This window comes from Telopea speciosissima, chromosome 5 (genome assembly GCF_018873765.1).
Source record: "Telopea speciosissima isolate NSW1024214 ecotype Mountain lineage chromosome 5, Tspe_v1, whole genome shotgun sequence".
NCBI classification, from domain to species: domain Eukaryota; kingdom Viridiplantae; phylum Streptophyta; class Magnoliopsida; order Proteales; family Proteaceae; genus Telopea; species Telopea speciosissima.
The window spans coordinates 58,449,550-58,463,944 of record NC_057920.1 but is presented as its reverse complement, the minus strand read 5'-3'; the positions used below and the strand labels follow the sequence as shown (position 1 = coordinate 58,463,944).

Below are 14,395 nucleotides of genomic sequence, written 5' to 3'. Positions count from 1 at the left end.
TCACCATCCACGCTTGGATGCCACTGTAACTCTACCAAAGGACCAGACTGCCCTTGTTACTTTGTAGAAGCCTGTTTAACCATTCCAGCTCGGCCAAATCACCAAAGTGTACTGCCACAACTTCAATATGACCAAATATGTTGCCAACAATGACAACAACACTGCATTTGACCAACAGAGAATGGCTGTTTCTAATAGAAACATGAGTAAAGGGATAACAATGGGTACTTGCGAGAGCTATTCTAATGGGAAGAGCAACGAGGGTGAAATCACAATTGAAGTCCCACAAGAGATTTGCAAATGGATTTCTCAGATACTATCAATTAGTTGATAGTGCCAAGCTATATTGCACCAATTCTATGGAGGCCCACCTAAGGTAAACCCCATACTCTTCTCCTTTTGTTTTTATTTGCGTTATTGGTTCAAATTTCTTGAACTTGAATAATCAAACCTGGCCCACAATCATGTTGGCTGTATCTAGAAGCATGCAAACATCAGATGGCCAACATTAACTGATGGCAATGGCTAAAAGTTATGTTTTACATAGGCCCAAAATACTTTATGGGCCGGCCCATGTGTTCCCCTATCAAAACTGGACTGAACAGTCTATATTGTCAAGCATATGTTTTGATTTGGCCTATGCCCACTATAAGACTGAACTTGTTCAGCCCAAGCCTACAGAAAAGTACAAACTACAAAGTAATTTATTGGGCCAGAATATTGCCACTCAGGCCCATGCAATGGTAAATCATGTAGGCCCAAACATGGGAGATTTAACAGACCAGTCTGAAGAACAACCCAAGGCTGACCTAAAGCAATCTGCATTGTAAAATCTTGCCAAACACCACTACTGAAGCTAATAACATTTTCTAGTGAATCTGAGAATTAAATATTATGAATTTAACATTAGAAATAATAATGCATCCAAATTTACAATAGCTACTGACATGGTTGTTAATGTGGTCGAAGTTGATAGGATGGAAAGATGGAGAGAACAGTTTGTTGGTTGATCCAAAAGAAGTAGACTATTTAAAGACAGTAACCATGTTGAATGAGGATTGGAAGGCTCAGTTGCATTCAAATCGTTTCCCTCCAATCATTGAAAGAAAAAGTGTTGTAACCCACAAAACCAACCAATGGAAAGAAAAAGTGCAGAGGACAAGACCAAAACAAGACACTCAAACTCAATACAATTTTTTTCCGCTAAATGTCAGTAAAAATTATATTATTTATTTATAAAAAGTCAAATGTACAGGATTAACGTCTAGGCATACCCAGACGACAAAACAGAAATTTCAAAAAAGCCTTTATCCTCCACCTTCGGCATTGCCATCAGCAGAGGACAAGACCAAAATAAAAAGCTTAATCTAAGGTACCCTCAGACTTAAGGTCTTATTACCCAACATTGAGTCTAGCAACAAGTATGCATCTTAATTAGGGAATCTCCTCATATATTCCAAACACCGTCTCACGAAGGTAAGACCACTCATGATGTCAAGGGAACCAAGGACTTAGGCTTGAGCATTTTTGACCATACAATTACACCAAGGCAATGACATTTCTTTCTTTCTCTTCTCTGTTTTTTTTTTGTTTCAACTCTGAACTCCATTTATTACTCCACTACTGTTCCTCAAATGCCATGTAGGGTCACTACACAAGACACCCGAGTTACTTGGTAGCTTTGCTTCTTACATATATCCACAAGGATAGTGATGCTAGAGTTCCTTTTCAAAAGTTTTATCCCAAAGAGTGTCGATCAAGTCACCTCGCTTCCTGAGGCGGAGTGCCCTGTCTAGCTCTAAGGAATTCAACTCTTTCTTTCTCTTCTCTTTTTCTTTCAACTCTGAACTCCATTTGTTACTCCACTACTGTTCCTCAAATGCCATGCAGGGTCACTACACAAGACACCTGAGTTACTTGGTAGCTTTGTTTCTTACATATATCCACAAGGATAGTGATGCTAGAGTTCCTTTTCAGAAGTTTTATCCCAAGGAGTGTCGATCAAGTCACCTCGCTTCCTGAGGCGGAATGCCCTGTCTAGCTCCAAGGAATTCAACTCTTACTTATTATTATTATTTTTTTTTTATGTCATGCCAAAACTTGGTCTCAGCTCCTAACCAAAAGCTCGAGGAATCACAAGACAGATAGGCGGTCCGTCCATTCAGACAAGATGGGGTTCTTATTGTTTGAGTCAAATCCCACCTCAAGATGCACACTAGCTACCATCCTCTCAACAGGGTAATTGCATGAAATCGGAGGGCATAAGATTTTCCATATAAACATCGAGAAGTTGATGTAGTTCTTCGAGCTCTTTCTGATGAACTTCATCTTGTTCTTTCCTTTCCCCTATGCATCCATCCATAGAATTGTTCAAACCATGACCAACTTCACCATCTTCTTCTTCAAGTCCCAATGACATATACTGTTCCGAGCTGATGTTTGCATTGAGAACTTCATAAAATTCTGCAATCTGTTTTCCGTGATCTTCATCTTCCTTCCTTTCCCCTAAACATCCATCCATAGAACTGTTGAAACCATATTGATCATTAATGTCTTCTACCTGCACTCCATCTTCTTCATCATCAATAGTTATAAGAACTTCATTCTCTTGGTGTTGAGCAGCTTTCTTCTGCACCCTCTCATGTATTCTACATATTACCCAGTCATACAACTGAAATGCAGAAATTAATATACGTTAGATTATTAATTCATTCATGTTAAATTATAATTAGAAGAAAATTTAAATGAAAAAAAAAATAATCATAAATTAAGGAGATATTTTAATTGTTTAAACTACCCAGTTAGTTACCTTGTTGGTTGTAGTAGTAGGTGTTTCTTGAAGAAGAGTTTGGAATTCATGCATGATCCAGTTGGTTTTAGCCTTGATTCCTTGTTTGTTCTTCTCAATATAGACAAGAGTTGTCTTAAGACCAATAGTTTTATTTGATTTGGAATCCTTGAAAGGCTTTTGTCCACTCGTAGCCTTCCACACTGATCCATCTTTGGCTTGTCGACTTGCCCTAGATGAGCCCTGTTGATGCTTCCTCTTCCTCTGTGTGAAAAAATAATGGTTCTTGCTTGTGCAACCATCTGCATATATATATAAACCCCATATGCATATTAATTATATATATTTATATTTTTATTAAAAGAAACAAAGAAAGAAAAAAAAAAAAAATGTAAAATAGTGAAACTCTGAAAAATAGTGAATTAAAGCAAACCTATGATGAGCTCTCTTGGGTGAAATTTGTACATATCAACTTCTTTGATACAAGAAACTCTGAAACCCGGTTCTGCGACCTTTTTGTGTAGGTAATCCAGGATGAGTTGTTCATCATTGGGTTGAAATGACAAACCACTAGGGAAGAAGTCCATTGACGATACAGCCCTGACATATAAAATAGTGAAACTAATTAAGTACTGATCGAAGAAGAACTAAGTATGGTTTTAAAAATCGAGAATCGAATCGGTGAATCGGCCAAAATTCATATCGGAATCCGCCATTATCAATCCCATTTTTGACTCTTCCAACTTAGGCCAATTCATATTCAAAACCCTAGAAATTTCTTCTTTAGTTTAATTAATTAAAGAGGGGGTGTTGTTCTCTGTGTCGCAGCACAGCTGCGTCCGGGCACATGGGGGTCGGCGCAATGATCACCCTGCCCCTTGAGTGGTAGGCCCATGTGCTTGGGCGCAGCCTACACTGCGGCCCAATCGCCCAGAGAACATTCTCCCATTATAGAGCATGAAAAAAGAAAAAAGAAAAGGCCAAATGTACGTACGTTCTCGGTGCCAAAGATGCAAGCTGCGTCCAGACACAAGGGGGTGGACAAGGACAAAATGATGGCAAGGATGACGAGTGCTTCACTTGCTTCTTGATCTCATGTATTCTACATATTACCCAGTCATACACCTGAAATGCATAAACGTATATCCATTTCATTATTCATTCATGTTAAATAATAAATGAAAAACAATTAATGCTGTATTTTATGACACACACACACGTACCAAAAGTAAAAAAACCTAATTATGTCATGCATTTATGAAACCCTAATTAAACCCTAATTAATTATATATATGATAATTAATTACCTGGATGCATTTATTGGGTGTTTCCAGAAGAGTTTGGAATTCATGCATGATCCAATTGGTTTTAGCCTTGATTCCATTTTTATTCTCAAAATAGACAAGAGTTGTCTTAAGACCAATAGGTGTATTAGATTTGGAATCATTGACAGGCTGTTGTCCGCTAGTAGCTTTCCACACGGATCCATCTTTAGCTTGTCGACTTGCCCTAGATGAGCCCTGTTGATGCTTCCTCTTCCTCTGTGTGAAAAAGTAATAATTCTTGCGGCTGCAATCATCTGCAGATATATATATATATATATAAACCCCACATATTAACTGCGAGAAGAAAAAAAAGAAAAAAAAGAAAAAGGAAGATTAGTTAGGGTTAGAAGCATACCTGTGAATGCAAGAAACTCGGTTGGATGAAAAGAGTAGATGTCAACTTCTTTGATAAAAGAAGAGACTCTCAAACTCGGTTCTGCGACTTTTTTGTTTAGGTAGTCCAGGATGAGTTGTTCTTCGTCGGGTTCAAATGAGTAGCCACTGGGGAAGAATTCCATTGAGGCAGGACTGAAATCAACAAAGTCGAGAGAGTAACCACTAGGGAAGTCCATTGCGGAGGTAGTAGGGCTGACAGGAGGTAGGGCTGACATATAAATAGTACCGCTTAAATTAAGTAGTGATCGATCATGTAAGAAGAACTAATAAGCATGGTTTGTTTTAAAAATGGAAAATCGTTAGTTTGGAGCGTTAGATTTTAGTTTTAGGGTATCCAATGACCAAAATGCCCTTCTAATAAAAAAAACCCACCAAAATTTGAAAAGAAAATGATCAAAATGGATGCTCTCATCTTCTCCAAATGGTTTAGGGTTTGAAACTGAAAATCAAACCCTAAATCATTTGGGGAAGATGAACCCTAAAATCAAACCTCCAAAATTGAAGTTGCAGTGAAGAAAGAGCTGCCGTTAGTCGTTATTTGTTAGGGTCACCAATTATTGTTTGTCCTAGTGACGAAAACGATGGATGTCACACCCAACATACCTCTCTTCTCTATCTTTTAGTCTTTTTAGATTTACATCATACACAAACGCGATACGTATATATGACTGCAAAATAGGACCCCATACCAACGATTTGAACTTGGGAGTCTTGGGCACGGTTGGATTCTGATAAGTGTTCGGTGGATCGAGTCCAGATCAAGTCCCAACATTTATTCCAATTCAATTGCGGTGAAAGCTCTCCAATCTTACACCCGTTTTGTTTATTATTATCGGAATTGGTAGTTCGTTGTTATTCTTTAGGGTTCTCCAGTTGAAGAATATATATTTTACAAGATTGAAGTGAACTAGTCAATCTATGCCCATCCTGAGCACCGCATATGATATGAACAAGTTGAGTTCGACAATGATACGCCCAGCTGTAATACCACGTGCGATATGATGAGATGAGGCTGGCTTAGATGGCTAGAGATATCGAATGGATCGCATGTGGAGTTTTAGTTAGATTGGAACTGAACATGTTATATGGATGTGCTCTTAGAGATAATCTCCATGTCGATAAATACACCCTAACCCACAAATTTCTTCACTGCAACTTCAATTTTGGAGGTTTGATTTAGGGTTCATCTTCCCCAAATGGTTTATGGTTTGATTTTCAGTTTCAAACCCTAAAGCATTTGGAGAAGATGAGGGCATTTTGATCATTTTATTTATAAATTTTGGTGGGTTTTTATCGAAAGGGTGTTTTGGTCATTAGATATCCTAAAACTAACATGTAACGTTCCAAACTAACGGCATGGACCAAAGTGCTACAAAGTTTTGAAAGTAGGGGGAGTTTGCAATTAAAAAAATTGTAAGGAACCATTTGGACAAATGGGCATTTTCAAGGGGGGCATTTGTCAAAAACCCCTTGTATAATGGATGTGTGGCAAGAGCAGAGGATTATCCGCCCTTCATACTTATCTAATCCACCCATGGCTGGAGAACCATGGGTCTCCCCACTTTCACTCACGGTTTGAATTAAATTTTCCAAAGCTCACGGGTGAAAATATAATTAGGTCAAACCTTAAGGGAGGTACGTGAAATTTTCTCTTGTTTTTTTTAACAAATGGGACCCACACTCTTCTTCTCCATGGATTAAAATCTTTTGCATTGCACCGATCTGATGGTACATTGTGCAATGCGGGCTTGAGAGCTCGACAGGTGGATGATGCTTCATCCAATGCTGTGAGATTGACTGACCCAGTTTTTTTTCTTTCTTTCTTTGTTCTCGAGCTCGACACGATCGATGTCACACCGGTCCACGTGTTTAGCTCTCAAGCCCACACTGCAAGATCTGGATTTCCTCCAGCCATGGTAGAAGTTGGAGGATCCAGCCATGGTAGAAGTTGGAGGATCCAGCCCAGCCAAAACGGGGGGGGGGGGGGGGGTTTGATCATTTCATAAGGGGGGTCCACCTGTGAAAAGACCCAAACACCTCTATTTTGGTTGGGCTGGATCCTCCAACTCCCGTAGTGGCTAGAGGAGAGCCAAATTCCACATTGTAGTGCACCGCCAGATCAATGCATTGCAGAGGATTTTTTCCCTATCCCTAGGTCAAGAACTGTTTTGGATGAAAACCCACAGAACAATGTTATAAGCCCGTAAAAGAGATTCATGTATTCTACCAAAAAAAAATGAGATTCACGTAATAATATCAAATTAAAATTATTTATTCAAATAAGGGAAAAAGAACTCTATCCGGGAGTGTGGCCTATGCCAGTACTCCCATGAGTCTCTCTCCCCACCCAATATGAAAAGACACCTCTACCCCCTTGTTTTGAGGAGGAGAAAGATAGACAAATGAGAGTATTGGCGTAGGCCACACTCGTAGACAGAGTTCTTTTTCCCTTATTTGAATAAATAATTTTTATTTGAGCAAATTACATGCACCCCCTAGTTTTACTATTTCAAAAAACCCCCTAATATCTCATGGTGTTAGTAAAAGACCATTTTACCCTTCTACTTTAATGAGTTATTTTAAGTACCATTTTACCCTTATTCCCATTCTTCTCCTCCAAACATGAAAACCCTAAATCGATTTAGGGTTCCCACTACTTCTTCTTCTTCTTCTTCTTCTTCTTCCTCTTCTTTCTACAACCCACCTGCCTCTCCTTTAACACCATCCAACCACTCCTCTTTGATCCCCTCATATCTGTTCCATTCTCAAGGTCAGAATTTCAATTTAACAACAGATTCCCTATCTGGGTAAATAACGATTAATAATTAAAAAAAATTATTCCTTCATCATTTATGAACTTTCGAATTGTTATCCTCTTCTATTACTGCACGGTGTAGTACTGCATCGTGCGGCACAGTAGAGGCCATGTGGAACAGTGGGCCCCACATAGTGCACATGGCCTCTGCAGCAGCCGTCGCATGATATAGCACTGCACCGTGCAATAACTGCATAGGATAAAAATACTTGAACTTACGTCATTGGCTCAATAACTTCACCAGTCAACGCATCCAATGACAATGATGATGAGTCAAGTAAGAAATTATTGTGCATGATTTGATTCATTAGTAGTTCTTCACTTCTTTGTTTTGTAAAATATTAAAAGCTCTTTTAATAACAAATGTTTTAGATCATGAAAATTAGTTGGAAATGACAAATGGATGAGTGAATTAGCTATATATATATATATATATATATATGTGGGAAGCAGTTTTCTGTCCGGGAGTACTGTGGCCTACGCCAACACTCCCATGAAAATGACAAATGGATGAGTGAATATATATATATATACTGAGTCGATTGGCATATGATTCATGAATATTGTTCTGGAAAAAAGACATGTGGATTGCACTAGCATTCAATTTATGTGAAATTAGTAGATATAAGTAACATAATCTTTTTGCCTTTTGTTGATCTCATAACAGAAATCTCCCCCAAAATCCTTCAATTCGTTCAACTCAGAATAAAATCTTTCCCCAAGAATGGCCTACTTAATTCCTTTCTTAAACCAATAAATACTATCTAACCCACCCAAAACCCCTTCACTACCCGAACTAAACCCTCATCATCACCACCACCTTCAAAACCAGCGCCATCAGAGCCACAAGAGCTTCCTACGACCTTAGCAGCACCTCTGCAACAAGGAATAATATAGGGGAGAATGCTCCCAACCCCTCCCTAACGTTACCTCACATTCCCTCACCCTCAGTTGAGAGTCTAGCCGGTGGCTGGCGGAAGAGAGAAGACTTCATCCATGTGCAAAATAACATTAATTTCCTTAGTGTTGGCGTTAATTTTTATCTGATTTTGTTATTTTTCCCAAAGCAAACCAAACCAAAGCAAAACAAATATGAAAAGTGAAGCAGAGAATGAAGAAGAACAGAGCATGGTAGATGGAAAGAGATGATGTTACCTAAGAAATGAAATCAGATTGCTGTGTCTGAAATCTGAACCCACCCTAAAGCGAATGGGGTTGAATGGCTTGTCCGAAATCTAAACCTTAAGCGAGCGAATGGTTGAATCTCCCCGAGTGAAAGTGGGAGAGAGGGAAATGAGGGAAATGTCACAATGTATTAATATTATTATATTATATATAGAAGAAATTGTTTAATTAATATATAGTAGCACAAGAGTTTCATTTTTAGGAATCCTCTCCATTACACTATTCGGTACGTGACGTCAAATACATCTAATAGAGGGAGGTGGGCCCCATGTGAATCCCACCTCGGGTAATGTATTCAGGCAGGGGTAGGATAGTCATTTCTGCTCTCCTTTGTTAGATGTACTTGACGTCAAGTAAGTACGGGCAGTGTAATTGAGAGGATAAAGATCCCCCGGCAGAATTTAACTCTTTACTTCTTTACTCCTGGTGGGGACAGTTATTATAGTTATGTTAGTTACATATTAATTTGTTAGTTCATAAAACAGCGTTAAGTTTGTTAGTTACACATATTTGTTAGTTCATAAAACAGCTCCAGTACTATCTGGAAACACTCTTAATTAAAATCTTAATTAATTGTGCAGTAATTGAACCATTGGTTTCTTTCTAGTTAGGTTACTCCACTTGTTTCCATGGCCATGGGAACAATTAAGAATTCTAAATTGGGGTATTGGATGATTATGCAAATGGTCCATGAGAATTGGACACCAGGCTTTAATAGGATAATTAATTAATCATCTCGTTTCTTTGTCTATGTTTCGGCAATTTTTATCGGTATTATTGAAAAGGAGGATCATAATTAAAATTTAATATCATAAGGTGTTGTGTTGATAAATCTTAGTATAGAAGTGAGAAATTTGACATTAATTATTACTTAAATAGTATTTATTAGATTTTAAGAAATTTTTTTTGCGTAAATTACACTACAGGTCATCCCCTTATTTTTAAACGAAACTTAGATCACTCCCTAGTTTTTTGGGAAAAAAAACTCAAATCACCCCTCTACAGTAACGGTGTTAATCTGCTGTTAGTTATTGATGTGAAAGGACTATTTTACCCTTGTACTAAAACATTAGAATTAAATTTACAATACGGCTGATCCCATACAAATACTCAAAGCAATACTTGCCCGCACTCCAATTGGCAAGTATGAAAGTGCAAACTGTAAGGCTATATGCATACATTTGGGGATGTTAAGAAAAGAAAAGAAAAAAAACAATCAAAAAAGAAAATTCTTTTCTTGGCATCGAATCGTATCCTAGAGGCAGATTTGGCTCCTGTCCTGCAATGGCGGGAGCTGGAGCATCCAGCCCAGATAAACGACACCAATAATAGGGGTGGGTGGTCATTTCACAGGTGGGTCCCACTTGGGCCCCACATGTGAAATGACTATCCCATCTCTTGTTTTTCGGTGGTTTTGCTGGGCTGGACACTCCAGCTCCCGCCACTGCAGGACAGGAGCCAAATCCCCTAGAGACCCAGGCAGCGATGTCTTTCCCAAATGATAATTACATGGTCAGACGAATCATTATCCTCTCCCATTATTGCATGGTACAGTAATGCATTGTGTGGCGGCTGCAGAGGTTATGTGCACCATGTGGGGCCTGTTATGCTACATGGCCTCTGCAGCGCCGCACGATGCAATATTGCATCGTGCAGTAACATGAGAGGATAAAAATTCATGCATGGTCAGACACAGGTTTTAGAACTATAGTTAAACCATAATTGCATGCATGGTTTGAGCAATTCAAATGTCGGATTAATATCTTGCAATATTCAAGAATAATTAAGCTATCTTCCAGGAATGTAGATAGATCAGCCTGCCCAAGGCGATCGTTGAAACGAATGTAGCTTCTAAGAAGTTTCTCTCTCTCTCTCTCTCTCTCTCTCTCTCTCTCTCTCTCAGTCATTATATTGTTAGGATTAGAGTAACTAATCAATAGCAAGAGAGATTTCCTTCAACATGGGTGAGTGACTTCGTGATAAAACGATGGAGTCAGAGGATTATTTTATGCTTGAACTAAAACATTAGAATTAAATTTAAAATACAGCTGATCCATACAAATATCCAAAGCAATACTTGCCCACACTCCAATTGGCAAGCAGGAAAGTGCAAACTGTAAGGCCATATATGCCTATATGTGGATTCATTTTATCACATGATGAGAATAGACGTTAGGTCGTGGAGATATTTTTTTTTTGGGTGAATTGTGGAGATATTCATTAGGCTACGTTTGGTAAATGTCTGAACAAAGAACGTCCGTTCTTGACTAAAAACGTTCTTTAATGTTCTTAGTCTAGAACGGCGTTCTAAGACCGAAAATGACTGTTTGATAACGGTCTCAAGAACGCCGTTCAGAACGAAAATAGTCTTTGGTATAATTTGTTCTTCACTATTTGATATTAATTACAATAATGTCATTTCCTTCTAAATTATACCAAGAAATACTTGCAAAATCATTTTCTCTCTTACCAATCTTAGCATAAAATTAAAATATCTTATTAACATAACCAAAGTAATTATAAAAATATGTTAAATTTCAAAGATGCCATTAAAAATTGGGTTCTTGTGTAGATTATTGCCATAACTGACTATGCTATGAACATTTGAATAAAAAAGACCTTGGTGGATTCAAACTACCATCCCCTTAGAACATGCTCATGTTCCAAGTGCTCTACCAATTTGAGCTAAAGACCCATCAAGTAGTATTCAATCTATATAAACCAGGAAGAACTTTAGTATTGAGAAGAAAGATACAAAACCCAGAAAAAATTAGAGAGTATAGGAGAGGAGAACTTCTCCTATACAAAACCCATGAGTCCATAACACATTTGAATGCACTCACCATACCAAAACCCAGAAAAAATACAGACCTTCTAACTAGAAAGAATATAATGTACAACATCAGAACATAATTCATACCAGAAGTGATGAATTCATAACAGTAACTTACTTGCAGAAAAACAGAGTATAGGAGAGAGAATTAAAGCGCAATGTTAATGTTGGCTAATCCTGGACCAGAAAAAAAAACCAGCAAGAGACTGTACTAAACAGTATCACAAAATAGAGAAGAAATAGAACAGCAGAGGGAGAAAGTTTAGATCTCTCTTGAAAATAATCAGATAGGGATAACATTCAGGTCGAATGGTCTATTCTAGTGGAAAACAGACCTGGAATAATGATCTGATTCGAAGTCCTAATGCCATTAGGATTCTTAACCAGCATACTAGAACTTCATATTTCAGAACTGGAACTCATAGAATGTGACCAGATTACTCGAATAACTACTGAAACAATGATTTGATTTGAAGTTTCAAATTAATCTGAGCAATACTCTATAAGATGTATCAATTAGAAGTTGGCTGTAACATGGCAGAAAATAGACTATCTCAGGTGTAGGACAACAGAAAGTCTGGCTTGCAAAATCTGAAAAATAAGAAAGATAGGTAAATAGGAGAGATATCAGGCTAAAAATCCACCTACTGCCTTGTAAAGAATCTGATGTCCCATATCTTCGACTCTCTTTGGTTTATATTTTATTTTTGTCTATTTTACAAAAATCATGAATGAAAACCATTTTTGATTTAAAAAAAAAAAAAACTAAAAAACAATGGTTTGGTACGATCATGTGTAGAATAGTTTTTTGAAGAAATGGTGGGTGAAGGTTTTTCCTCTTCACCCATCTTCATTCCTGGAAAACGGAAAGGATTAAGAAGAAGCTCAAATTAATCAAAACAAATTGAATAATTCATGGGAAAACAGTAGAAAACACCATATTTATACACATTCAAAAATGAATGGGGCGGCAGAAATTCTCACCAGAAATCTGAACAACTCGCCTCTGATCTCTTCTCATGGTTCCCACCACTTTTGACGTTTTAATCATTGAAGCAGAAATTCTCACCAGAAATATGTTGGTTACATATATTTAGGGCCCTGCCCTACAATAGCAGATATCTTTCTCTCTCATCTTGCTCTCTTCCTCATCGATATCTCTCTATTATCTATCGGATGAAAGCTATTGCTGGCTGTGTGTCTAGGTTTTGGAGCTACATTAATACACACTTCATTTATTGGGCCCATACTATAGGTTACTCATTCTAGTTTTGGTCAGGGGTATTTCTGATCTAACACACTGTGGGATTGTATTAGGGTCAGGTTGAATATTATATATTCAACCCAAGGTCCCCACAACCGTTACTTGATTTTTACTAAATTCCTACTCACGGGAGATTCAGGAGAGAGACTGTGGAAGGTTATTGGGAGGCTCTAAGGCTTGGGAATCGACTTCAACTATCAACCAAAAGGGTATATCTTTTATCTCTTTTGTTTATTAATTGGCTTCCAAATCTGTATAGAATTGTATATGATTGATTAGTGATGTGAATCACAACAAGTGGCATCAGAGCTAACCCATATAGATCTAGAATCAAGTTCAATAACCAGCATTCAAGTTATTTAAAGGTAGCAGACCAGAAATGTGGAATCATCTGCAAATAACATTCAAAAGTTCAAGTTTAGAAAGGCTAAATAATGGAAAATAAACCAGTTGTGCGCACCGGGGGATGAAGGTCGATCATTCCGACTCCAACTTGTTACTTAAAGCCCAAGAAACAAGTTGGTTACACATGTCCTAAGCAAAAGATCAAGTTATTTAAAGGTAGCACACAATTAAACTCACATTCTACATTGAAATTAATCAAAATTCTAAAGCATGGTAGCTCCATCCTCCCTTATCCACATCAATGTATAAATACAGAATATTAAGGAAAATACCAGTAGCTAATGCATACTTAAGACCAAGTTTTACGAGTAAGGTAATGGCACTGCCACAAACAACATTAGACAACTACTAATCATCAGTCCCAAACAACGGTACACATAATCAAAGCCAACATGAAAAGAAACATCTCACAGTGGTACTCGATCACTTAGTCCATGAAGATTCCCATGATCGAGTATCTATTGATCCTATATTTGCTTCTATCTCTCTCCTCCCTATATGAAAAGATACCTCTACCCCCTTGTTTTGAGGAGGAGAAAGATAGACAAATGGGAGTGTTGGCGTAGGCCACATTTCCGGACAGAGTTCTTTTTCCTTTATTTGAATAAATAATTTTAATTTTATATTATTATGTGAATCTCTTTTACGGGCTTATAACATTGTTCTATGGTTTTTCATCCAAAACAGTTCTTGACTAGGAATAGGACCGGACATCCTGTACATATGGTCGTTACATTGAATGTCACTAGAAATGACTGTAAGGATGTCAACGGATATTCGAAAATCCGTATTCGATCCGCGTTTATATCCGTTTAGCAGAATCCGAATCCATCCGCAAACTAATCGAATGCGAACATGATAATCCCCACCCCTATCTGATTAATTATTATCTAATTCGTTTAACGATCCGATGGTAATAAAATGTGTGAAATATATCTTTGCGTTCATCTATCCAATTAAATTATCTTATTTGATTTTGTTTTCTTATTTTTGTAATTTTATAAGGAGAAAATTACATTCATCTCCCCTCGTATTTTTGAACCATTTATAGAACACCCCCTCCCCCATTGTTTGAACAATTACATGGACTTCCCCTGAACTATTAGTGGTGCTTTCAAGTAAGCCCTTAAGTTGAAATTGTTAGTTGAAGCAAAACTTTCATAAATGACCATATTTCCCTTCATTAGTGTACTTTTATCCTTTTACCCTTATGTTACAAAATTCAAACCCATCTCCTCAACCTTCCATCATTCAAACTTCATCTTCTATCTCATCTCTTTCTTCTCCGATGATCCGGTGATTTGCGAGGAGCTCCACTTCTTCTTCCACTGAACCTAACCTAGCCCATAAATAGCAAGGGAAGCAAACGGTCACCCAACACAAT

General features: G+C 37.7%; 1 protein-coding gene and 1 long non-coding RNA gene across 2 annotated transcripts; one reads left to right on the top strand and one right to left on the bottom strand.

Moving 5' to 3' along the window:
* Nucleotides 1-238: 238 nt before the first annotated feature.
* Nucleotides 239-1,031, top strand: LOC122662699. The gene is made up of 2 exons (XR_006333079.1): nucleotides 239-376; nucleotides 970-1,031. It is a non-coding gene; the product is annotated as an uncharacterized LOC122662699 (long non-coding RNA).
* Nucleotides 1,032-2,230: 1,199 nt separating this feature from the next.
* Nucleotides 2,231-4,685, bottom strand: LOC122663144 (NAC transcription factor NAM-B2-like). The gene is made up of 4 exons (XM_043858845.1): nucleotides 4,469-4,685; nucleotides 4,096-4,367; nucleotides 2,810-3,052; nucleotides 2,231-2,671 (listed from the first exon to the last, which is right to left on the bottom strand). Exons 1-4 carry the CDS (start codon nucleotides 4,683-4,685, stop codon nucleotides 2,231-2,233), a joined length of 1,173 nt encoding a protein of 390 aa, XP_043714780.1.
* Nucleotides 4,686-14,395: the final 9,710 nt, after the last annotated feature.

Coding starts and splice junctions, on each gene's coding strand:
- LOC122663144 (XM_043858845.1), bottom strand. CDS start 4,685: ATGGACTTCCCTAGTGGTTACTCTCTCGACTTTGTTGATTTCAGTCCT. Junction 4,368..4,468: donor CGAGTTTCTTGCATTCACAG/GTATGCTTCTAA, acceptor ATATATCTGCAG/ATGATTGCAGCCGCAAGAAT. Junction 3,053..4,095: donor CACCCAATAAATGCATCCAG/GTAATTAATTAT, acceptor TTTTTCACACAG/AGGAAGAGGAAGCATCAACA.